General features: G+C 44.3%; 1 protein-coding gene across 1 annotated transcript in view; it reads left to right on the forward strand.

Moving 5' to 3' along the window:
• Positions 1–27,015, forward strand: part of LOC121282543 (transcription factor SOX-13-like) — a 192,147-nt gene that overhangs the window by 143,670 nt on the left and 21,462 nt on the right. The window contains exons 5-11 of the mRNA XM_041196277.1: positions 1,552–1,724; positions 7,031–7,099; positions 8,429–8,546; positions 10,266–10,342; positions 15,629–15,794; positions 19,560–19,598; positions 24,839–24,954. Coding sequence (XP_041052211.1) covers positions 1,552–1,724; positions 7,031–7,099; positions 8,429–8,546; positions 10,266–10,342; positions 15,629–15,794; positions 19,560–19,598; positions 24,839–24,954 — 758 coding nt within the window. The remainder of the gene's footprint in view (positions 1–1,551; positions 1,725–7,030; positions 7,100–8,428; positions 8,547–10,265; positions 10,343–15,628; positions 15,795–19,559; positions 19,599–24,838; positions 24,955–27,015) is intronic.

Raw genomic sequence — 27,015 nt, forward strand, 5'->3', positions numbered from 1 at the left:
TATTAAGCATGGTAACAGCATCAATGTGTATAAAAGATCTGGATGAGGTACAACCGTGACTTGTCAAGTGATTCTGTGTAAGAATTGTCCTATTGTGCCATTTAAATGACTTAACTGGTTTGGTTTGCTGATCTGGAATTTATACTGCAGGTTTTCCTGTTTTTTTTTTAAAGAAGAACAGTTTTAGTTTTTTAAATTGTCAGCCGCACTCCATGAGGTAGACAGGAATAACGCCAAACTCGAGTACAAATTATAGTAAGAAGTCTACAGTTGACTGTGTCCTCCAAAAGTCTCACAGGTCTTTTGGACCTTGTGAGAAATAGACTCTGAAGACGTCTGAACTCTTGAATATGCTTCAGTCTCTGGCTGGAATTTTCCGGCCCTGCCTGCCACCGGGTTCTCCCGGTTCCGCTGAAAGTCAATGGACTTTTCCCTGGCCCCCCTCCCCATCCCGAGCCGGAAAATCCCGGACTTTGTCTTTTATACCATTACTAACTTTATTATGGTTTTCTGCTTCTATCTAACTTATAAATAAATCTGATTATTTGTTTTAGCCTGAACCTATTGGCCTGATACTGATGCTAGTTATTCCTCATGGTGGCCAGTAATTTAAAAATTAATTGTCAGCCTTTGGCACACAATTCCTTTCATTGGTCACATAAGGTACTGTTAATAAGGGGTAAGGTCTGCTTATAGAAGATGCCTTTTGCTATGAACGCATGCTAAAATAGATGAACCAGAGTTTCCACCACCCTGTCAGGATGCTTCTGCTGAAGGTTCACAGAAGACTATTAATTAAGCTTTTTACTTTCAGTTCCTGACTGACTTCTGCATTTACAGAATTTTTTGTCTTTATTTCTAATTTCTAGCATTGCTTTTTATGTTTCTTTGAGGTCATCCTGTTTTTTGGGAGAGTGTGTGTGTGTGTTTGTGTGTGTGTGTTTGTGTGTGTGTGTTTGTGTGTGTGTGTTTGTGTGTGTGTGTTTGTGTGTGTGTGTTTGTGTGTGTGTGTTTGTGTGTGTGTGGTGTTTTTGTGTGTGTGGTGTTTTTGTGTGTGTGGTGTTTTTGTGTGTGTTTGTGTGTGTGTGGTGTTTTTGTGTGTGTGTGGAGAATGTCAGTAAAATGGTTCCAGGTATGGTTGCCAAGTCTAGTTGGTCATATTCCCAGAGGACTCACTAGGTGACCTCCTGCCTCTGACTGCCCCACCCCCACGTTCCCGCCATTGGTTGCTTGACGCTCCCATTTATGTGGGCAGGACCAATAGGGAAGCGAAAAGACTTCTCATTGCCTGGCTGTTCTTTGACTGTCAGATATTCCTATAACTAATTAACAAGGGTTTAGAGAAAATAAAAACCACAATTGACTCTGTGCAATGTCCTGAAGATTCATCTTTTCATTCCTGAGGACTGCAGGGCATTGCTGGAGGTTTGGCAACCCTAGCTCCAAGTGTCTTGGAACCGATGATAATGTCAAAGTGATTTTGGAAGGGCAACTGTTTTCTTCAAAAGACCTGGGATAATTCAGTGTTTTGTATCTCTTTTGATGGGCCAGGGACAGCAGAGAGTCTGGCAGAGAAGGAATTGCAGCTGTTGGTGATGATAAACCAGCTGTCTAGTCTCCGGGAGCAGCTGCTGACAGCTCACGCAGAACAGAAGAATATGGCAGCCATGTTGTTTGAGAAACAGCAGCAACAGATGGAGCTGGCTCGACAGCAACAGGATCAGGTAGGTGGGGATAAGAAAACGAGGCAGAGATCGGAGATCAGTGTGGCCTCAATAAAGGCCAGAAGTTGCACCGACGTTATCCACATCACAGATTGAATATCTTTGCAAGATCTTTTAGCGGGGAGGACATGGGAGGGGTTACAGTACTGTAGACAAACAAGCTTGCATTTGCGCAGTATCTTCAACACCTCTCTCAGCAATATCCCAAAGGGGCATGCAATCAATTAAATTCTTTGGAGGTCAAAGCTATAGGAGACGTACTTAATGAACCAGCTAATATTTTCTGACCTGTCGTTTTTGGATGTTCTTGTGGTCTCCTGCGCATAATCATTTTGCGGACATTTTTAACCCACAGTTTTGAAATTAATGACCAGTTCATTAGTCCTTGGTTGAGGAAGGAATGCTGGCTTGATGAATTCCTGGTCTCCTTCAGACTGTGTGACATCTCTAATGCCTGTGTGAACCATTAGGTGACCTCTGTTGAAAATCTCATCTGACAGACAGTGCCCCCAGCAATGCAGCATTCTCTTAGTACTGCTCACTGCTGCCAGTGAAGTTTCTGTGCTGAACCTATGGGTTGTGCATCCTACCAACTGAGCTGAACTGACATGCTGCAACTTAGTACAAGCTAGAATGCAACCAAACCTCACTTGTACACAATATGACAATCTCTCTTTCTGTTTTTCCCTCAATCCCTTATTCCTGCATGCACTCTCTCTTTCACTCTCTCTTGCGCACTCACACTCAGACAAACTCATTGCAATTTTACCTTCCTCTGTATTTCTCTTTCCTGCCCCCATGTGGTTTTCAAAATAAAAATTCTCCCTCATCGCCCCATTCAACTAAGTAAGCTGACCAGGTCACTGCTCAAAGGCTACTGCTGATACTGCTGTTAATCCAACACTCAGAGAGGGGGTGTGAGTGTGATGCAGCTTATTCACTTTACCATGATGAAGACATTCTGCTCTGCTCCAGACCTCCTTGGGGTGAAATGGAGTCACAAACCCAGAAGCTCTTTCTCTGGGATGAAACGCCCTGTCTATTGACCCACCAGGTGCTGAGCCACGATGGGTTTTAAAACCATTTTGCAGCCAACTTTATTCAATGTGGACACACTGACTGTCATCAGCATTGTTTTTATTAATTTAAAAGCAAAAAGTTTATTCCAAATACAGAAACCTGATTCGGACAATAAATACAGACTTCCTGCTGATCAAGGCCTTTTATTTGTTGAATTTTTTCTTTATTCTTTCATGGGATGTGGGTGGTCGCTGGCATTTGTCACCCGTCCCTAATTGCCCTTGAACTGAGTGACGAGCCGCACCATTTCAGTGGGACAGTTAAGAGTCAACCCCCGTTGCTGTGGGTCTGGAGTCACATGTAGGCCAGACCAGGTAAGGACAGCAGACTTCCTTCCCTAAAGGGCATTAGTGAACCAGATGGGTTTTTATGACGACCGGCAATGGTTTCGTGGTCACCTTTACTGCAAAGACTAGCTATTTCCCGCCCCCACTCCACTTTCCAGATTATCAATTGAATTCAAGATCTACCAATTGCCATAATGGGATTTCAACCCTTGTCACCAGATCGTTAGCCTGAGTCTCGATTACTAGTCCAGTGACATAATTACTACATCACCACCTCCCCTGTTGAATGGATTAACCTCATCCGTTAGTTTCCACTGGATAAAATTCCATTATGCAACTATCAAATATCATTAATACAAACGCAAAATACTGAAATTTGCAATATAAATCAAAAATACTGGAAATTCTCAGGAACCACCTGTGAAGAGAGAACAAGTTCCATTAACATTCTTTTCTCCTTGCGCCATCATCCCTTTTAGTTAATCGCCCCTGTCTTCCACCCTATCACCGACACTCCTTTCCGTTCTTTCCCCCTCCCTCCCTCCCAGCTTTTTCATGCCTCTGTACTTGCTGGAAACCTGTTATTTCCCTAACTTTTTCCAGTTCTGATGGGAGGTCACAGACCCAAACAGTGTAACTCCGTTTCTCTCTCCACAGGTGCTGCCTGACCTGCTGAACATTTCCCGTTTGCACATCAAATATCATTGCCCCTCTTGTTATTGAACAGTCAGGACCCTGAACTCATCCGATATTAGTAACAGCTCCCGAATGATGGACTTTCCACAACAATATTTCTGTTAGATTTGACAAAGATATAATTATTGCTGCTTGTTTTGTTGGTTTCATTCTTTTCACACTCTCAGTAATGACCTAGAGTTTAGCTCGTGTTGTTGTGAACATCTGTGTATGAAACTCCTTTATTTTCATTGATACCTGTACTCTGGTTCTAGTTCCATAACATTGCTGTTGTACAAATTGTACTAACTGAATGGAATTTACATATGTAAATCACCTGCTGTACTGTCCCAGTGATGTTCGATAAAAGCCTGAGGAACAGCACCTCATCTTACAGATTAGGCACTTTACAGCCTGCATTCAGCATTGAGTTCAATCATTTCAGGCGTGAATCTCTACTCCAACTTTTCATCTCTTGTTTTTTTCTTTTCAGACAGCAGCATACCTGCTCTTGGCACATCTTTGGTTCCTTTAGCCGGGATTTTCCGGTCTCGCCAGCCGCAGGACCAGAAATCCCTGCCCAAAGTCGGCAGAGCTTTGGCTGGTCCATCAAACTTTCTGTCCTGCCTGCGATGATTCCTGCCGCAGATGGGACCGGAAAATCCCGGCCTTTTGTTTCTTTCCTTGCCCCGTCCCCATGTCCTTGGGGCTGGTAAGATCAACTCTTCTGTCATTCCATCTCTCCCGACTTTCACTTTGTCGTAGACCTTCCTTCACTTTGTCGTGGACCTTCCTTCACTTTGTCGTGGACCTTCCTTCACTTTGTCGTGGACCTTCCTTCACTTTGTCGTGGACCTTCCTTCACTTTGTCGTGGACCTTCCTTCACTTTGTCATAGGCCTTCCTTCACTTTGTCGTGGACCTTCCTTCACTTTGTCGTAGACCTTCCTTCACTTTGTCATAGGCCTTCCTTTTGTCCTTGTCCTTGTCCCACTCCACTCGTTGCACAAAACATTTCCAAATGAAAGTTCATTGCGCTGAAATGTTAACTCTGTTTCTCCCCCCATAGATGCTGCCATTACCTGCTGAGCGTTTCCAGTGTTCTCTGTTTGTATTTCAGATTTCCAGCGTCGGTGGTATTTTGCTTTTCTTTTCCTTAGTCTACTGCACAGCCTGCAGAAACATTACTGCAAGGAAAGGAACCCAGGGGCAGAATTTTGCCCTTGGCGTGTGGGATCAGCGGGGGCAGTTGGGAAGTCCAGTGTGATATGCGAGCGGCAGCGTTGAGCGTTGCCTGTGTGGGCGGTGGGGGGGGGGGTTGGTGGGGGAGGGAAGGAGGGCGAGCAGGCCTAGTGTGCGCATCACACATGCGCGCAAAAGAGGGCGGAGAAATCTCCCTGAGGCAGGGAGCTGCCTCAGGAAGATGAGGAACATATTGGAAACGTTATTAAACAACAGAAATAAAAAATCAATAAAACATGTCCCCTCATTTCACTCTGTCACATGAGCAGGACATGTAGCAATCCCACGTGAGGCAGAAACTCACAGGTCCCAGTCCCACTTCAGGGCCTTCAGCACACAGTTGAGGCTGACGGTGTCAGCACTGAGGGAGTGCTGCACTGTCGGATGAGATGTTAAACAGAGGCCCCGCCTGCCCCACTCTCAGGTGGACACAAAGCATCCCATGGCACTATGATAGAGGAGATGGTGGAGCAGTGGTAATGTCATTGGACTAGTAATCCAGAGGCCCTGACTAATGTCCTGGGGACAAGGGTTCAAATATCACCGCTGCAACTGGTGGAATTTGAATGCAATTAATAACCTGGAATTGAAAAGCTAGTCTTAGTAATGGTGACCATGAAACCATTGTTGATTGTCATAAAAACCCATCTGGTTCACTAATGTCCTTTCAGGAAGGAAATCTGCTCTCCTTACCTGGCCTGGCCTACATATGGCTCCAAACCCAATGTGGTTGACTCTTAATTGCCTTCTGAACTGGCCAAACAAGCCACTCAGTTCAAGGGCAATTAGGGATGGGCAATGCTGGCCTTACCAGCGATGCCCAATCCCATCAAAGAATATATTTTTAAAACTATAATGAAGAAGAGCTAAGAGCTCTCCCTGGTATCCTAGCAGATATTTATCCATCAACCTACTTCATTGAAATAGATTATCTGATCGTTGTTGCATTACTGTTTATGGGACCTTGCTTCCCATGTTACAACAGTGATGATACTTGAAAAATAAACACTTAATTGGCTATAAAGTGCTTTGAGATGTCCTGAGGTTGTGAAAGGCCACAGGAAAGTAGGTCTTTCTCTTTGTCACAACGCAAATTGTATGAAGATTTCCAAACCAAAAGACCATAAGATGCAGGAGCAGAAGTAGGCCGTTTGGCCCATCGAGTCTGTGCCACCATTCAATGAGGTCATGGCTGATCTGATAATCCTCAACTCCACTTTCCTGCCTTTTCCCCCATAACCCTCGATTCTCTCACTGATTGATTAAAAATCTGTCTACCTCAGCTTTGCATATATTTAATGACCCAGCCTCTACTGCCCTCTGTGGTAAAGAATTCCACAGATTCACTACCCTCTGAGAGAAGAAATTCCTCCTCATCTCTGCTTAAAATGGGCGACCCCTTACTCTGAGACAATGCCCTCTGGTCCTATACTCTCCCCAAGGGGAAACAACCTCTCAGCATCTACCCTGTCAAGCCTCCTAAGAATGTTACATGTTTCAGCAAAGTCGCCTGTCATTCTTCTATACTCCAATGAGTAGAGGCCCAACCTCTCCTCATAAGAAAATCCCTCCATCTCCGGGATCAACCTAGTGAACCTCCTCTGGACTGTTATCTCTCCTTCGATAAGGGGACCAAAACTGTTCACAATATTCTAGGTGTGGTCTAACTAGTGCCTTGTATAGTTTTAGCTATTTTTATACTTCATTCCCTTTGAAATAAAGGCCAACATTCCATCTGCCTTACCTATTACCTGCTGAACTTGTATGCTTGTTTGTAAGCAAATGTTGCTTATTACACGTTCAGAATTCTTAGGAAAGAGCTTTTCTGGTAGTTGCATTCTGCACAGGTGAGGAGTCATGCGCAAGAATGGGACATAAGTGAGGCTGTCATTGCAGAGAAAGCAATGGGCCTTTTAATATTCAGCTTCCTCTCGTACAGTCCAACCCTACATAACGATATTGACTAGGATCTCGAGTCATTCTAGCACTGTTGAAAATCATTGTCCGTTTCTAATATTAACAGATAGCAAGACAGCAGCAGCAACTCATTCAACAGCAGCACAAAATTAACCTCCTGCAACAACAGATTCAGGTAAGAGATCCAACAGTTGGTGTTTTTTTTTAATATAGGGTCTCTCCATTTAAGATGGAGATGAGGAGGAATTTCTTCTCTGAGGGTTACTAGATTTTTGGAATTCTCCCCACCAGAGAGCAGTGGGGGCTGTATGATTGAATTTATTCAAGACGGAGTTGGACAGATTTTTGATTAACGTGGGAGCCTAGGCTTATGGGGAGATGGGCAAGAAAGTGGAGTTAAGGCCACAGTCAGATCAGCCATGACTTTATTGACTAGTGGAGCAGACTGAAGGGGCCAAATGGCCCACTCCTGCTCCAATTTCTTATATTTAATGCAGTTTTGTAGTCCCTGAAACTGGGCTGTGAGCACACATGCACGCACATGTGCACTGTACTAGGCCCATACTGTCATTTGGCACTCCCTGCACATAGTTTTCATTTGTGATTATAGGAGTAATTTTGTATTTGCTGTAGGTCTCTTGGCCAATTGACCTGATTTAGAATTTAGATGGTGATGGTTCAGCTGCTGCCTACTGAAGCTGGCTTTTAAACATCTTAGTTTATGTCAAGATGGTTTGTTTGCTGGGTGCTGAGGTGACTGACTGACTGATGCAAAAGGTCAGTGAGTCCCTGCTTGACTATCATGCAAATCTGCAGGTTAATGTGGAAATGGATTAAAGCAGTTTCAACAGGGGAGGTGATGGCATAGTGGTATTGTCGCTGGACTAGTAATCGAGCTCTAATAATGTTCCGGGGACCCGGGTTCAAATCCTGCCATGGCAGCTGGACAGGTTAATATATAAGTAAAAACTAATTAATATATAAAAAATCTGGAAGTGACCATGAAACCATTGTCAATTGTTATTAAAAACCCATCTGGTTCATTAGTGCCCTTTCTGTCCTTACCTGGTCTGGCCTATATGTGACTGCAGACCCACAGCAATGTGGTTGACTCTTAAATGCCCTCTGAACAAGGGATGGGCAAAAATGAGATTCAGATTGGACAAAAGATCCCCACCTCTGATGAATGAGTAAAAGAAAAATCTGTCCCTGAAACAATAATACCAATAGCTGCTTTGGTTTTTCTTTGACTTTTGTGCTTGTTTCTATGGAGAACTGAAAAGGGCATTTGGTAAAGGGATTGTTTCAAAGTTTGAGCTTTGCTAGGAGCGTCTAGCAGGCATGATGCACATTTCCTGCCGATCTTGATTGTGTGTCGGACCCTAGAGGGAACCAAAGCCATGTTTAATCGTGATTAAATGTTCAGTGCCATTCACCTGGGATGTTTTTAGAATTGAGCAACATTGAATTTTCCATTATGATTGAGTTGTTTCTTTTCTTTCAGCAAGTCAACCTGCCTTTTGTGATGATCCCAGCATTTCCTCATAGCCCGCAACCTCTTCCAGTCACAAGCGACCCCCAGCTCGGACTTCAAATGCAGCCAGGACTATCCTGCAAGCCAAGTACGTTCCCTTCAATCTCGCGTGTTTATAATGAAAGCACAGCCTGGAGATTTAGCTGTGGCGAGGATTCTCATTTGTAGTATGTGTGCGCAGCTATCTGGCCTTCAATTGCATCCTTTACTTTGTGATGATTACCTGGGCTGCCAGGAGTCCTATTCTAGCATCGGACATAGACTGAATTAACACAAAGTGCTGGTCTACACTCAGGGTGTTCTGAACAGTCAGGTTTCTCTGCCTGCAAGAATAAAAATGTTTCTTGTGGCTTAGACTTTGGTTATTCGAGGAGTCAGAAACCATGAAACTTATACCTTGTTTCACAAAAAGACATATCGGAGGTCAGTTTCTAGAGGGTGCTGCCAATAAGGAGGGAGCTATCAACAGTTTTCAATGTAGAGTTCAGAGTATCTAGAAGGACTGGGTTGAGGGAGAGCTCAGTGTCCCCTTTTTGAGGACTGGCAAAGACCCTCTCCTGAGCCATGGCAAAAGTTTCCAATGGAAGGTGTGAAAATGGAAGACTGGCAAGGGTATTTTTCTGGGCACAAGTGCAAATAATGACATTTTACGCAAATGTGTTAACCAGAAAATTCCAGATTAATATATATTTTTAGTGAAGGCTGAACAATCATGTCCTTAAAAATGCCACAGAATTTGGCAGGGTCCCAGCTTAGGAAGGGGTCTCCTGCATAACAGTCACCCTTCCAAAGAAATGGTTTGGCGATTCCTTTTCCTGGTGCAGGCAAAGTCCTTTTGTTAACTGGTTGACACTTCAGTTGACAGCAGCAAGATGTCTCCATGTTTGACATAACCATTTCTGGCCACAGCTACGGTACTGCGTGGAGTTCGGGTCATCGAGTTACAGGAAAGATGCGATCTCACTTTGGGGGTGAGGGTGGTGTGGTGGGTAGAGTTTGGGTGAGGTTGTTGCAGAACCGTAGAATTCTGGCCATGGGGAAACTTTGGATAGGTTTGGAACAGAGGTGGCTGAGGGCAGATTGAATTGCGATCTATAAAATTATGAGGGATCTAGATAGTGAGGGTAGGAATGACCCATTTCTGTTAGCAGAGCGGTCAATAATCAGGCGGCATAGACTTAAAGCACTGGCAGAAGATATTAAAGAGGAGCTCAGGAGAAATTTTTTCAGCCAAATCAGGGTGTGGATCTGGAATTTACAGTATGAAAGGGTGATAGAGACAGAAATCATCACCGCATTTAAAGAGTTTGTGGTATCCACTAGAAGTACCTTAACCTACTGGACTACAGACTGAGAGCTATAAAGCGGGATTAGGCTGGCTAGCTCTTTTTCCGGCTGGCACAGTCACAATGGGCTGATTGGCTTTGGCTTCCTCCTGCTGTGTCTTAAGTTGAGAGGGGAATATCAGCAAGGGTCCCCACACTTGATTATTATCCAGTGTTTGGTGCTGGAAGGTGTGGAATATTGGCTGAGGACAGGATTGAGCTCAGTTTGTGTCGAGCCAATTTGAGATAGCTTCTTTGTCCAGGCTTAGAGCTTGCCCAATTAGTGAGGGCAGTCAGTGCCTCAGAAAATCTTAACTGTAGGGGGAGAAAATTGAAATGAAGAAAGGACAGCAACTTAACTCTTCCTAGTTTGTGTAATTGGTGATCAATAGGCTGGTATCTCAATGGCCAGTTTAGTTATGTTATAACATTAACGTTGCCACTTTTATATATTTGTGTTTTGTTTTCCTCCTCACCCCCAGATGACTATGGTCTGCAGCTGATGCCAACTCCCCCACCATCCAGGAGGACTCCAGGCCCAAGCCCTGCCCATACACACGTGAGTTACTCATCGCAGGATTCCTAGCCTCTGACCTCTTGTAGCCACAGTATTTTTATGGCTAGTCCAGTTCAGTTTCTGCTCAATAGTAATCCCCAGGATGTTGAGAGTGGGGGATTCAGTCATGGTAATGCCATTGAATGTCAACGGCTAATGGTTAGATTCTCTCTTGTTGAAGATGGTCATTGCCTGGTACTTGTGTGGCATGAACGTTACTTGCCATTTGTCAGCCATGGTGCTGAGCATTGTGCAATCATCACCAAATATCCCAGCTTCTGAACTTGTGATGGAAAGAATGTCATTGATGAATCAGCTAAAGATGGTTGGGCTGAGGAACTACCCTAAGGAACTCCTGCAGTAATTTCCTGGAATTGAGATGTTTGATCTCTAACAGTCACAACCATCTTCCATTGTGCTAGGTATGACTCCAACCAGTGGAGAGTTTTCCCCCTGATTCCCATTGACTCCAATTTTGCTAGGGTGCATTGATGCCACACTGTGTCAAATGCTGCCTTGATGTCAAGGGCAGTCACACTCACCTCACCTTGGGAGCGCAGCTCTTTTGTCCATGTTTGAACCAAGGTTGCAATGAGGTCAGGAGCTGAGTGGCCCTGGCGGAACCCAAACTGAGTGTCAGTGAGCAGATTACGCTAAGCAAGTGCTGCATGATAGCCCTTGGATCCCTTCTATTGCTTTACTGATGATGGAGAGAAGACTGGTGGGGCAATAATTGGTCGGGTTGGATCTGACCTTTTTGTGTACAGGGCATACCTGGGCAATTTTCCACATAGCCGGGTAGATGCCAGTGTTATAGCTGCACTGGAACAACTTGGCTAGAGACGCGGCAAGTTCTGGAGCACAAGTGTTGCTAGTATCCAGCACCTCCAGCCATTTCTTGATATCACATGGAGTAAATTGAATTGGCTGAAGACTGACATCTGTGATGCTGGGGACCTCCGGAGGAGGACGAGATAGATCATCCACTCGATTGTTGCAAATGCTTCAGCCTTATCTTTTGCACTGATGTGCTGAACTCCCTCATCATTGAGGGTGGGATATTTGTAGAGCCCCCTCCTCCAGTGAGTTGTTTAATTGTCACAACTGGATGTTGCCAGACTAGCAGAGCTTAAATCCGGTCCATTGGTTGTGGAATCATTTAGCTATGTCTGTCTCTTGCTGCTTGTCCTGTTTGGCATGCAAGTAGTCCTGTGTTGTAGCTTCACCAGGTTGGCGCCTCATTTTCAGGTATGGTGCTGTTCCTTACATGTCCTCCTGCACTCTTCATTGAACCAAGGTTGATCCCCTGACTTGGTGACAGTAGAGGAACCTGGGTGTGCTGGTACATGAATCACAAAAAGTTGGTATGCAGATACAGCGAGTGATTAAGAAGACAAATGGAATCTTGACATTTTTTGCTAGGGGAATGGAATATAAAAGTAGAGGGCTTTTACTGCAGCTGTACAGGGCCTTGGTGAGACCACATCTGGAATACTGTGTACAGTTTTGGTTTCCTTATTTGAAAAAGGGTATAATTGTGTTAGAAGCAATTCAGAGAAAGCTCATTCGACTCATTCCTAAGATGAAAGGCTTATCTTATGAAGAAAGGAGAGGCGGGGCCTATAGCCATCAGAGTTTAGAAGAATGAGAGGTCATCTTATTGAAACATATTGAAACGGAGGATGTTTCCACTTGTGGGCGACTAGAACTAGAGGACACAGCATAAGAATAAAAAGTCTACCATTTAAGACTGAGATGAGGAGAATTTTTTTTCTCTGAGGGCCATTAGTCTGTAGAATTCCCTTCCCCAGAAAGCAGTGGAGGCTTGGTCATTGAATTTATTCAAGGCAAGAGTTAGATTTTTGATAGACAAGGGAGCCAAGGGTTATGGGTGTTGGAGAGTGGAGTTGAGACCATAACCAGATTTTTTTATTCTTTCATGACAAGGCCAGCATTTGTTGCCCATTCCTACTTATCCTTGATTTGAGTGGCTTGCCACACCATTTCAGCAGGGCAGTTAAGAGTCCGCCACATAGCTGTGGGTCTGGAGTCACATGTAGGCCAGGCCAGGTAGGGACGGCAGATTTCCTTCCCTGAAGGACATTATTGAACCAGATGGAACTTGACAGCAATGCACAATGACTCCATGGTCACCATGACTGAGACTAGTTCCTCAATTTCCAGATTATTCATTGAATTCAAATTCCACCCGCTGCCTTTGAGGGATGTGAACCCGTATCCCCAGGACATTAGCTTGAGCCTCTAGATTACTAGTCTAGTGACGTTACCACTACACCATCATCTCCTCCTGCCAACCTCCCCACCACCCCCCCCCCCAGGAGGGTTATTGTGTGGCAGAAGCAGGTTCCAGGGGCTGAAAGGTCTACTCCTGCTACTAAGTCTTATGTTCCTATATGGAGCTTTTAGCACAGCAAAATGTCCAAAGGCATTTCACAGGAGTGTACTAGAGCTATCATCAGCTGAAGGAGCCAAAAGACATAGGGGTGGAACAGTTAGCAGTGACGGTTTGCCACAGGAACCAAGTAACCAAGTATTACAGTAGATCAGGAAAAGTGAGGAAACTGGACTTTTCAAGCAATCAGGATTAACTACCTATTCACTTTTTTAAAAAAAAGTGAAATCCAGCTCATTCTTCCTAGATTCTAACTCTCTGTGCCCTTACAGTCTTGAAATTAAGAATCTTTGCACCATCCTTTGGATGAAGTATTAAATCAGGATTGTGTTCAGGTAGATGGCCAAGATTCTGAAAGAGCAGGAAATTCTCCCGTTGGCCTGGCTGGAATTCCTGACTCAAATGGTACTGCCAAGCCATAAATGTAACAAATGGCCAGTCTCCTTATTGTTTGTGGGTCATTGTTGCATTTGAATGGCTGCCCAGTTTGTCTACATAACAGTCATGACATTTCATAAGTAATTAATTGATGTTTCCCTGTGAGGCTGATTGGTCCTGTGGACTTTGAGTGGCTTTGTAGTTGATGAGAATATTTCACATCAGGTCAGCGCCTCTGGCAATGTTGTTTCCATGAAAACTTCATTTAATTTAGAATCTGAAATGTCATGGGAGCTATCTCCATGTGAATAAATTACTTTAATCTCTGGACATTTAAACAGAAACACAAGGTTTCATTGTATGTTATTTGTGTTTAATCTTTAGTTTGAATAGCGCCTTTGCTTTTGTTCACGATTTCCACCCCGTGGTTTTCAAACATCGAAGGGGTTAACTGATTCCTCGTACATCATTTCACGCAAAACCCAAAACAAAACATCTGCTTTTAGATGTGATTCTGCGATTGGGCAGCACCCGCTGAGCAATCCTGAGTGCGCTAATAGCTACATGAACAACCAATTTAAGATGATCAGTCGAGTTCGTCACGTGGCAATTTACGCCTGCTAGAAGTGACATACATTCATACACAGGGACCCGTTCTCTGCAAACAAAAGCAATATGTTCTAGCCTTGCGCCTTTTTTGATTTACCCAGGAGCTTGGGAGCCTATATAGTTCCCCATTGCTTTCTCCGTGGCAATGCCTCAGCCAATCAGAGTTGACCTGCCAACCAATCAGCACCCTTTTCTCCTGTGGTATAAATTGTTATGTTCGTTTGAAATTTGGCATTCTTGCATTTGTCCTGATGGCTGCAGGATGAAAAGCTTTGGCAACATGCCTCTCTTTTCAGCAACATTTCACATTAGCCAAAGCATTTATTGGATTTATTAAAGCTCCTTGCTTCCCCCCAGATGTGCTTCATCCAAAGTGCTTCACTGCCAATTCAATTATATTCTGAGGTGTAGTGACTGTTAAGGAGGCAAATGCAGTGGCTATTTTTTTGGCACAGCAAATTTCTACCAACAGGCCAGGGAATCCAATCTTGGTGACATTTTATTTTTCCAATTTTTAAAATTTAAAAGAAAACTCAACTTGGAATCACAGAACCTTACCAGCCCAGAAAGAGGCCACTCAGCCTGCCATGCCGATGCCAGCCCTTTGAAAGACCTTTCCAATTTGGTCTCACACCCCAGCCTTTTCTTCAGAAACCGACAAATTATCCTCATAAAGTACATGACCAGTTGCCTTTTGAAAGGTCCTATAGAATCTGCTGCCCTTTACCTTTCATTCCCAAATCCCAGCAACCCTCTGGTGTGAAGAAATTTATCCTCATTTCACCCCTCGTTCTTTATTCATAGATTTAAAATAAATGGCCTGGTTATCAACACTTGCCAGAGAAAACAGGTTCTCTCCACGTGCTCCACTAAAACTTCTCATATATTGAACACCTCCATTAAGGTGACCCCATTAACCTTCTTTTCTCTAAAGAGGAACCATCCAGCTTCACCAATCTCTGCATATAAGTAATGTGTCTCATTCCTGGTACCATCTTTGTAAAGCTTCGCCATACTTCCATGGGTTCTCTCTTTCTCAGTGGAGCCAACAGGAGTTAGGCTACGAACAGGTTTCTGTATCTGATGCTGAGAAGATTTCCTTTGCCTATCATTGAATAGTGCCATGGGATCTACCGGAACTGGCAGAGGGGACCTTGGTTTAATGTCTCATTCAGAAGATGGCACCTCCAACACTGTAGCACTCCCTGTTAACTGCACTGAAGTATGACCTTAGATTAAATTCTTAAATCATTGGAATGGAGCTTCAATACACAATCTACGCTTATGAACAGGAATAGGCCATTCAGCCCCTCGAGCCTGCTCTGCCATTCAGTTTGATCGAGTAGTGAAATGAGGATAAATTTGAGGCTGATTTGCCACATCCATCCTAAATATATTGGCTAGGTGCTGAAACTGTGTCCTTGGCTGCTCATTATATGCTGGAACAGTACTTTGAAAATGTTATGCTTGTGATTTGAATGGCTTGTTTAGAGGCCATATTTTTCCCAATCCTGTCACCATCGCTCTGAATCCCAGCTAAAATTCTGATTGCCAATGCTACTCACTGTATTATCTTCCTTCACTGTCAGTGCTCCTGTATCTCAGCCTCACCCAGAATGTCCTATTGCAATTGACCTGCTGTCGTAGTCTCGATACCAACAGTCCTCTGTTTAAATGTAAGACCACAGGTAGAGTGATTCTGATCAAGGGAAAATTGAGAGAATTTGATACAGTTTAGAGAGAGGTCCTTCACTTAGAGATTTTGCTCGAATGTTGAGAAGCATTTTTTTTTCTTGATTGACTTTCCAATATAGCTCAACTCCAGTACATCTGCAGTAAAACCTGTGCCTTGGGTGGAAATTCTAATTTAATCCTCATCTTTCTTTAAGGAGGAAGCTTCTCAGCCATTGAATCTGACAGCGAAGACTAAAGGTACAGACGTTTCGAAGTCTCCCTCATCCCCACAGGCCAAACTCAGGAGAGGACCCTCACCTTCAAGCTTCGTGATCCCAACAGAGTTACAGTCCAGCACACCAACATCCTTGTTAACCAGAGGTAAGGGGAGACTTGTGCAAGCCTTTGTGATTCTGCTGCCATTGATCGATTGTTGGGGAGTCCTGGGGAGCAGTCTGCTCCTGTCCATGAGATTGTTGCTGACTACTGCGGGGACAGTCAGCCAGATGCTTTAGCTGTGATGCCTCTATGGTCAAACGGCCTGTCAGCGTCACCAGGTTCACACATGACATGTGGGCAAGGCACTAAAAGGCTGATGATCAGTAAAATCAATACCCTAACATTAGCCAATGTCTAACCAACATCTAGCAGCTCATACCTTTTTAATGAATCTACCTTTGACCATTGTTGTCCATTGATATTCTTAGCTATTTCATCTGATCTTAAATGGAACTCATACATATCATGCTTTGCTAAAGTTGCCTACAAGCACATTCATTTCTTCCTTCATAACACTTACTGTCCGGGACAGAAATTGCTCCACACATTTAAACAAAACGTATCCTTTGTGCTTTAAACAGCTGCACGATTGATTGTTTAAATTTTGTTTTCTGCAATGGAGAGGAGCGATAGGAAAGGGCCACTTTCTGAATGGTACATCAGCTGGCTTAACATAACCTTTCTGGAGAACATCCTTTTGGGCAAACTTGATCATCAAATTACTGATTTATACAAAGCCTCCCATTTTAAACAGCACCTTGTGCAAGCTTCACACATTCTGATGACGTGTGTTTGAAACCTCAACTTCATTTTTAAAAAAATCTTTCAAGGTGTATTTGCACAAATTATCTTGCTTTCCTATTTGAAGTTACAGATTTGAACTATTTGCAGCAAGGGTCAATTTTAAATGGGGTACTTCAGTACTTGAGGAGTAGTTTGTTACAAAACTCCAGCTAATTGAACAGAATTGAGATGGGCAGTCCCTCATTAAACATCCACACTCCAAGCACCATCATACATCTAGGTTCTTTACCCTCATCAAATTCTTTTAGATTACACGCCTTCAGTTCTCAAGATCTGCAATTCCCTCATTGGCTACATCACTATCTTGATCACCTTCATTTTCTTTGGGACAACAAAAATCTCTCGTTTTTTGACCCCGTTTCTTCTATGCCATATTGTTCCTTATTTAACCAAAATCTAGCAGCTCTTAGCTTTTGATTAATCTACCTTTGGTCACTCCTTGTTCATTCGGATTCTTGGCTATTCCATCTGATCTCTCATGGAACATATCCTTTATTGTTAAAGTGGTCTTCAAGAACATCCACGTCTTCCTTTTTTAAGACTCACTTGTCCACAAAAGCTCTTCGATCTATACAGATCCACTCATACATACTTGAACACTGCAGCATACCCGGTTACTCTTTCTCAGGTAAGATGGTAAACAAACCCTACAAAGTGCATGTTGCGCCTCTTCCGACCAACTGTAGCCATTTAGCTGGTTCCTTTTGTTAGGTGCTGCTGTAACTTATATTACCTGCTTGCTGATCCTTCGCTACACCATCATGGATTCAGGGTACTCTGTTACCTCCAGGACATCCAAAAATGTTATTTGATTTGAAATTAATATCTGTGGGCCCTTAACTGGCATTATTAATCTTTCTCCATCCTCCCTGCAAGAGTGTGCTGCGTCTGTGCTTGATAATCAGTGTTCAGTGCCATATGGGTGACAGAGAAGCCTCTCTACAGGGTCTTGTGACCGTGAATCCACCTCCCATCGGCTTTGTGTGGTTCAAGACTGTCGCTGACTGAAGGGAGAGCAGGGTTTCTCTGGACGTTGCATGGAATGAAATGATAAACCTGTTCCCTCATCACCCATAGCCCCACAGCAGACATCCCCCACAGGAAAATTATTGAAACTTACATCTAAAAACACAGGGTTGAGCTTTCTCCCCAACTCCCCCCCCCCCCCCACATCAGGGGGGCATTGTGTGGGGGCGGGCGGGCGCGAACCCGATGGGCGCCCCCCAATCGGGGACAAGCCGCCATTTTACGTGGGTGAGCCAATTAAGGCAATGCGCTCCCTGTGCGGGCGGTGGTGGTGGGGGTGGGGGTGGGGGAGGGGGATTCCCTGAGTCGTTCCCTGTGGTGTCTCGTGCATGCGCGCAACAGAGCGCAGCGATCTCCCTGAGGTACGGAGGAGCCTCAGGGAGATCGGTTTGACATGTATAAATTTAAATAAAGAGAAATAAAAACTTGTCCCCTCGTGTGACACTGTCACAGGAGCTGGGACATGTGAAAGAATTATTTTTAACATTTTTATTGACTTTTTTAAAACGCATCTTGAAACCTCGACCCGCCAGTGGATGAGGTTTCATGAAAAATGCGAAGGCCGCCTGGGGTCTTTGCCTGCCCCCCCCACCCCCACCCCCACCCCCGCCAACCTTAAGCTCAGCCAATTGAATTAATTACTATTTAAATGGCCTTAATAGGCCTTTGGCAGTTTGCCAGGCGTGGAACCGAGTCGGCTGTGTGCCTGCCGAACTGAAGATCTAAATGTCGCGCGGTGATGTTGGGACACACGCCCAGCGTCGTCACGTTTCAGCCCTGCCCCCACTCGCCGACCAGAGAATTCAGCCCATAAGCTGTTTCTTTAAACCTGTTCATAGATATTCTATGTTTGAATAATTTACTCCAAATTAAGCCAAGGCCATGTGGCTAGCTTTAACCATGTTAAGAACAGATGTAAAATTGTGTGTACAAGCGTTATGATATGGCAGGTGGCATTTTCCAGGCTTCCAAATCCCAAAGGGAAACTTGGCCACACTATCACAATGCTTTTTGCAATTCATATTTATTACGAGGTTTGTGCACTGAAGTCAGAAATAATGAGTCCACTACCACCTTGAGAGATTTTAAAGATTAAGTTAAAACATCTATTAACAAAAAAAACTTAAATACACAAGACTACAGTTACACAGTTACATTTAGTTTTATAATAGTTCTCTCAAGAACTCTACTTAACTAAACTCCCAACTACATACCCCTTTCAGGCAACAGTCCAACTAGATTCCTAATCCATAAAACATCCAGCGATATTACCACAAGCAACCACAGGGAGGTATTTCACAGTTTTTCTCTCCCTCTCACTCGACAATGGAACTCCAAAGGTTTTAACACAACCTTGGATTTTGGAACAGCAAACTTCTCCAGCCTGGCTGGAGGCTTTGTCCACGAGTCTGTTTCTCACAGTGCACTTTTCAAGATCTCACATGATCATTCCCCGCACAGCTTTCATTCTTTCTTTAAATATATTTTCCCCCTTTTGATCTGTAAATCCCATTGTTTCCACCTGTCTTTGGAACTGTCTTTTCCCAGAATATAAAAATCTTTCATGTTGTCATCATGGACAGCACTTTTGGGAAAAATAAATGTAATAACTTTGCCTGATTTATCTTGCCAGTTGTAAACATCTTATCATTTCCCTTTGAAAAGCCAGCAACCTCTCCACTTATCTAAAAATACAAATTTAATTCACACTGCATCTCACTTAGCTCATCCATTAACGTTTCAAATGCCTGTTTTTTAACACTTAATCCCTCTGATGATTCAAACCTTACAGTCTGACTGTCTGCAGATTAATTAAATTTGTCAAACACCCAGAAACATACACACACAAGCATAAGCCTGCTTTAAAGTATCCCACAGTAATATCACAAGTGACCATCATTGTGCCCAACACATGTGGCAATAGATAGCTGTGGCTTTGTACATGACTGATGCGGTGATATGTTGGGTGGGGATTAGCTCATGTCTCTGTGTTCAATGGGGTACTAACTCTCCTTTTCAACTGCCTTTCTTCAATAGAAATGATAAGTAAAGAAGTTTTCTGGAGGAATCACTGGGGTCAGTAACTGTTCATTTTTACGTTTTAACCTTGTTTGTAAAGCCAATTGGATAGAACACCTATATTGTTGTTTATTTTGTTGATGTATTAGGATTGTAGCACGCTCCCCCAACAGCGAGTGGATGAGCTTCGTTTGACCTACTGTAGCACTCAGACCTCGGAGAATTTCCCAACAAGGGCACCCAGGGTGGGTGAAAAATCTGAGACCATTAGAAATGGGATAGTAACAGCAGTACTAGCTTTACGAAGCCAAACTGAATGGGTAGGTGGAGGGAGTTGTGTGTGAAGCAGGAACACAAAAGACAGCAGTGTCCTTTCAGCAAGCATTGGGAAGGGAAAAGGATGAAGGATGAAGGCAGTGATGCCACAAAGTTGAACCTAATAGTACGCACTATTCAGTCACTGTGCATGCTTAGTGTGATCGAAGCCTGTCTTGAACTCTTCCCTCTTCCTCTTCTAATCCTTTCAATTAGAGCCTGAGTCTTTCATCTGGATTTCTCAAGTAATTCAAAGGAAAGTTCCAGCCTGAAAATGATGATATTGTACTGGCAACTTAAATGTGTTGCAAATTCTGCTATTTGAACAGATGTTTTATTCGTTTAGATACTGTGCTTTTTTTTTGGGACATAGGAATAGAAGGAGGCCATTTAGCCCCTCAAGCCTGTTCAACCATTTGGTGAGATCGTGGCTGATCTAACTCCATATGTCCACTTTGCCCCATTTTTTTTTAATACCTTTGGTTAACAAAGGTCTATCAATCTCAGATTTCAAATTAATAATTGATCTAGCATCAACTGCTGTTTTCAGAAGAGAGTTCCAAACTTTCACCACCCTTTGTCTGAAGAAATGTTCCCTAATTTCACTCCTGAAAAGTCTGGCTTCACCCTTTTGACTATGCCTCCTAGCTCTAGACTCCCCAACCAGCAGAAATTGTTTCCCTCTATCTGCCCTACCTGTACACCTTAATATCTTAAAAATGTTGATTAAATCACCCCATAACCTTCTTTACTCCAGGGAATAAAACACTAGTTTGTTTAATCTCTTCTCGTAGCATAACCTTTGGAGTCCAGGTATCATTCTAGTAAATCTACACTGTACTCCGTCCAGGGCCAGTATATTCTTCTGAACTCTTTTGGGTTAAAGCATTAGTATGTTGAGCTGCTGACTGTAGCGACTCTCCCACTTTAGGCTGAAACCTACTGAGAAATATTGATCCATGTTAATGTGGTGGGATGTAGGGATCCAAGGGACTGCTGTAGCTCCAGGGCTCAGTGTTAGTGTTTCAATGTGTGAGCTTGTGTTTCAACTGCATTGAGTTATTCCACGCATAAGTTGAGAAGATGGCAACTCCTGAGGCACCATGGAACGGAGAGGCACAGGCACAGTTTCCTGCTTCCCATGGGTGAAAAATTTTGCTACATCTATGCACTTGCTTTCTGTGTTCAACCCAGGCTGGTTAACCATGTATCAGCAGTAGGATATATGGTCTTGGATTTGGAAGAGGGGAGTTGAGAGGCTTGCTTGTGTGTGTGGAAGGCTGGGATAGTGTGCATTAATAATCGACTCCCACAGCTACCTCGACTACAGCTGCTCACACGCCATTCCATTCTCCTGGTCCCTTTGCCTCCATCGCATCTGTTCAGCTGATGCCACTTTCCAAAGTGATGCTTCTGACTTGTCTTCCTTTTTCCTTAACCAAGGGTTCCCTCCATTGTGGTTGACAGGGCCCTAAACTGTGTCCGACCCATTTCCCGCTCCTCTGCACTCACCCCTTCCCCTCCCTTCCAGAACCATGATGGGGACCCCCTTCTCCTCACTTTTCACCTCAAGAGCCTCTGTATGCAAAGGATCATCCTCCACCATTTCCGCCAATTTCAGCATGATGCCACCACCAAATACATCTTCCCCTCACCACCTCTGTCAGCATTCTATAGCAACTGTTCCCTTCGTAACTCCCTGGTCTGCTCCTCCATCACCCCTAACTCCTCATCCTCTTCCCATGGAATCTTCCCGTACAAACGCAGAAGGTGCAACACCTGCCCCTTTACCTCCTCCCTCCTCACCGTCCAAGGCCCCAAACACTCCTTTCAGGTGAAGCAGCACTTCAAATTGAAGGAGGTGCAAGCAGTCTACGGCATTCGCTGCACCCAATGCGGTCTCCTCTACATTGGGGAGACTAAACGCAGACCAGATGACCACTTTGCAGAACACCTTCACTCAGTCGGCAAGCATGACCCAGATCTTCCTGTCACATGTCATTTCAACACACCATCTTGCTCTCATGCCCACATGTCCATCCTTGACCTGCTGCAATGTTCCAGTGAAACCCAACGCAAACCAGATTCCGATTAGGCACTTGTAGCCTTCTGGACTTAACACTGAGTTCAACAATTTCAGGCCATGAACACTCTCCCCAATCTTTACCCCTTTTTTAATCCATTTTTTAAAAAAATATTTATTTATTCACTTTTTAAATCCTTTTTCCCCACCCCCACAGGGCCACCTGACACTTGTGTCTATGTTGTGCTTGCGCAGAGTGCCGACCCTTGTTCTGCTATTAACACATTCTTCTATCTTACATTATACCACTATCAGCACCTTCTTTAGTCTTTAACACTAACATTAACACTCCCTTTGTCTTTCGTCCATGACATCTTTGTCAATCTCTCCTTAGCTCCCTCCAATCCCTGACCTTTCTTGCTCCACCCTCTCTTAAACAGTATGAAATCCATCATATTTCTACTTCTCTTTAACTGATGAAACTAGAAACATTGACTCTGTTTTCCTCTCCACTGATGCTGCCAGACCCTGCTGAGTTTTTCCAGCATTTTCTGTTTTTATTTGTATGTAAATAACTTCTCTCTCTCTCTCTCTCTCTCCTCTCTCTCCTCTCTCTCTCTCTCTTATTTTTCTCTCTCTCTCTTATTTTTCTCTCTCTCTTCCCTTCCCCCCTTTACCACCACCACCCCTAAGGCAATGCCAAATGTTTTTACATGTTTTGGATACCTTTGAATGAGATTGGGTAAAATGTTTGTAAGACACGGACTGTTGAATGCAATTTCACTTTTGGTTCTGTTATATGGATTTGTTCTCACTGACGTTACTGTGTCTCTGATCTCAAGTGGAAATCCTATACTGTTGCCTCCAGAATGTTTGGTTTCCTTTCCTGACTATTTATCCTTGATCACTTTTAACTCTCTATAAAGCATTAGTCACTATACCAAAGACTTAAATATGGCTGCCATGAGGAGGCCCTTTTAACCCACTAAGCTTTTGCCAAAGTTAAGGTAAAAGCTTGTTTTCTGATTGATATTGCTTCTCTTTTCTCTCTCATCCATTCCAACCTCTGCCCTTCTACTCTCATTTTTCAGACCCTTTCTATTTTCTCAATGTTACTATGGTCACTGTTTCAGAACTGCTTTTCCTTAGTCTTCCTCAGCTGTGAGTACATTGTTCTAGACATTCTGACTGTGATGAGATCGAGGCTCATTACTCTCCCTCCTGCTCTAGCTCATTCTTTCCCAGAACCTCAAAAGATTGGGTTTGCTTTGCTTCCTTCAGTCTCTGAATGCTCCAACAATCTTCAGTCATTGCTTCCTGGTTTACCTTGTCTTCCCTTTCCCTCTTTTACACCTGCCCTGTAGGCCTTGATGCTTTGCCTATATCTTTGCAGTTAAAGTGAACTGAAGCTTGCATATTGATTGGTCATAGTGCAACTGCTGGAACTCATCAAGACTTCTTTGACAGCACCTCCCGAACACACCCGCTCCATTTCCCAAAAGTGCAAGGGCAGCAGATGTATGATAACACCATTGCGTCCAAGTTCCCCTTCCAAGTCACATACCATCTCAATTTGGATATGTGTCCCATTATCGTCACTGGGTTCAATCCTGGAAGTCCCTGATGACACTGCAGCTATACCTTCACCACACGGGCTAGAGAGGTTCAAGAAGGTGGATCACCACCGCCCTCTTAAAGGGCGTCAAGGAATGGGCAATAAATGCTGGCCTTGCTGCTGAAGAGACCCAGCACCTCCCTGAGTGCAACCTCCATCTGCCAATCCCTTATCCTTATAAACAAGAGCCTGTCTTCCAATGTAATCTTCCAAAATTCTTCCACAGATTTGACCCATTCCTACCCTCTCGGCTCATTTTGAACCTTGCCTTGCCTTTGCCGAAAGACTCAATGTAAAATATTACTCATGTAGTCAGCACCACAGGGGAGAAATATTTCTGTTGCTATTATTTCTGATGATGAGCAAAAGTGGATCTGTTCTTTCAAATCCTTCTAGATTATTGTAACATTTTCAGTTTTGAAAACAAAAAAATAATTCTTGGGATCTGGGCATGGCTGGCAAGTCCAGCACTTAGTGCCTATCGACCCTTGCCTTTAGAAACTGGAAGTGGGGCTGTCGTTTTGAACCAGGGTAGTGATTTTGACAGAACTCCAGTGGTTTTATTAGGAGTCTTCAGAAGCAGTTAAGAGTCAACCATTGTTGATGTGGGTCTGGAGTCACATATTGACTAGATTGGCGAATGACAGTGGGTTTTCTTCACTCTCTAAAGGACATTAGTGAACTGGTTAGGTTTTTATGATATTCCACAGCTTTGTGGTCACATTTCTTGGTACTAACTCTTTATTTCCAGATTTTTGTTATAAACGGAATTCAAATTCTCAAACTGCCACAGTGAGATTTGAACAGTCATTCTCCGGGTTATAATTCCAGGCCTATGGATGATTGGTTCAGTAACATAGCCAGTGCACTGCCAAATCCTGACAACTGTCTCCTTCTCTGACACTTTCAGTCCCATTCCAATTCCCCTCAACCCTTTCTGATATCCCCTTTAAGACCTGCCTCTGATTGAGGTACAGATCTACAGGAGCCAAGAAGCCCGTTAGTTTGTTGGCTAAGTGCTCATTTTCTTCGTGTGAGCCTACAGAAGAGAGTGCTGCAGCTGAACCTGATCCTGTCCTCAACAACCGTCCATACACTTGCCCATTCTGTAGGTCTCATTGAGTAATGATCAGGTATATCACACACCAAGAACATCCTTCCTTCGCCTTAGCTGAAATCCATCTTTCAATTGGTATCTGGAAACTTCTGTCTCTGCAGCTGCTGTGGGAGGACTGAGGCCGTTTGGTACCTCTTCTGTTGAGTTTAATTTGAGTTCATGGAATGAAGAGTTTGGCTGTGAATTGTCTCTCTGACTCCATGTCTGGATTGTTTTGTCTTTCCCAGGTTATCCAGTCGAGCAGGATGCCATTGGAAAGGCCATGCAGAGTCCAAAGCAGATCTTTCTTGGGAAGAGCCGAGCTATGGAAATTCCAGCTGTAAACAATAGCAGGAAGGACAAGGTCAGTGTTAGACATAGGAGAGTTCAATTTGCCTGACCAATTCTGGAAAAAGGTTTATTCCATCGAGCCTTACTCTTGATGCTTCATGCAGTATATCCAGTTAAACTCTACACCCTCATGGTAAAACTCATTGATTTTACCCTATTCTCCTCCCACTCCCACCTACTACTACAGTTTGCAATTATATCAGGGCTTTAACAAGTTAAAATGGCCCAAGTTGATTCTAAGGAGTATTGTAAACCAAAAATTGACATTGAGCCTCATGGGATAATACAACAGGTGACAAAAGCGGTAAGTTTTAAAGCATTAATATCAAAGCAAAACACTTCAGATGCTGGAAATCTAAAGTAAAAGACAAAAATACTGGAAATACTCAGCATCTGTGAAACGAGAGTTAGTGGGAGGTATTTAATGGAGGTGGCTGGGTTTGCATTTTCTCTTTCAGAGAAGGCCCGTCAAATAAAGTGCCACTCGGGCACTTAACTGGACAGCAGCAGGCTTGGGACCCTGGGCTGGTAATCCTGCCCACCGCAAGCTGACAGCCAACAGATGCCAGTAGCCCTATTGTACAGCAGTGTCACTGGGGATGTGGAGGCTGCTGCCAGTGCAACACCTACTTGAAGCCTAAAATCAGCACTGGATCACAGGCCACAAGTGAATGACGGTGGGAGGGGCAATCACAGGGTGGGAGTCTCAGGGAAGGTGGGAGGGGGTTCGGCAGCAAAGGTGGGCGTGTGGCTTTTAGCTCGCCCCCACCCCAGCTTCCTGACACTGGGTGTCTCCATCAGGCACCGAGTGCCTTTAAACAAGGGACTTCCATACACTTGCCCCCCACCCCCACCACACCCCTGTTGCCCAAGGAGCCCACAAGCAGCTCCTCATGGGGTTGGTTGTCATACTCCCCGCATGGTAAGACCGCTGCCTCACGCTGGGTTAATACCAGTGGGCGTTACTTGCCTTAATTGGAACTGATTGCAGGGTGGGAGGCAGGAAGGCTGTAGGCTTCCCACCCACAACTCCCTGCCATCAAACTCACCACAGGGGAGGGCATTAAACTCCACTCAACGTTTTTATTTTTTAAGAGCATTTCATAGTGCAGGAAAGTGAGGAAGGAAGGTGGAGAGGTTTAGAGAGGGAATTCCAGAGCTTAGGGCCTAGGCAGCTGAAGACCACCATGGCTACCAATGGTGGGGCAATGAAAATCAGGGATGCTCAAGAGGCCAGAGATCGAGGAGAGCACATATAGGGCCGGGAGAAATTACAGAGATAAGGAACGACGAGGCCACAGTGAGATTGAAAATCAAAGGGGAGAATTTTTCAAACGAGGTATTGTCAGCTTGGGAACCGATGTAGATCAGTGAACACACGGGCGTTGGTTGAATGGGATTTGGTGCGAGTTAGGATACAGGAAGCAGCGTTTTGGATGAGCTCAAGTTTACGGTTGGAGGCTGGGATGTCACTGGAGCGGGTCAGGCCTAGAGGTAACTAGGGAACGGATGATTGTTTCAGCAGCGTGTGGACTGAATCATTGTTGGAGACGGGTGGTATTACGGAGATGGAGGTCTGCTGTCTTGGTGATCGAGTGGTGATGTAATGGGAAGCTGAGCTCAGAGTCAAATAGGTCTCAGAGTGAGATGCTGTGTAACTGGGTCTCTGCTACTCTCTGAGCAGCAGGCTTTATTCTGTGTTTGGGTGTGTGCTCTTATCTTGGCTTTGCTACCTCAATGCACCCATTTGCAGGGGCAGAATTTTACGTTTGCCCATCCCGCAGGTTTGCCCATTGGGCCCCGCCTGCCCACTGGGCCCCCACCTGCCCTGTCCTCTCGGCAAACTTTTACTGTGGGATGGGCAGGTCCTAGGCTAGCCAGGCTGCCCTCACTCCGGTTAAGGCCCTTAAGTGGCCACTTTAAGGGCTGTTTCCAGCTCCACCTCAATTTTCAGGATGGTGGGAGGAATTCAGCTGGGAGCAACCTGAAAAGTGACCCTGCTCAGGCCTCGGGCAGGAAGGTGGGGGTATGCCTCCATGAACAGCCTGGTCTCTCCTACAGCACCTTCCTACCA

Source organism: Carcharodon carcharias, chromosome 9 (genome assembly GCF_017639515.1).
Source record: "Carcharodon carcharias isolate sCarCar2 chromosome 9, sCarCar2.pri, whole genome shotgun sequence".
Classification (NCBI taxonomy): Eukaryota; Metazoa; Chordata; class Chondrichthyes; order Lamniformes; family Lamnidae; genus Carcharodon; species Carcharodon carcharias.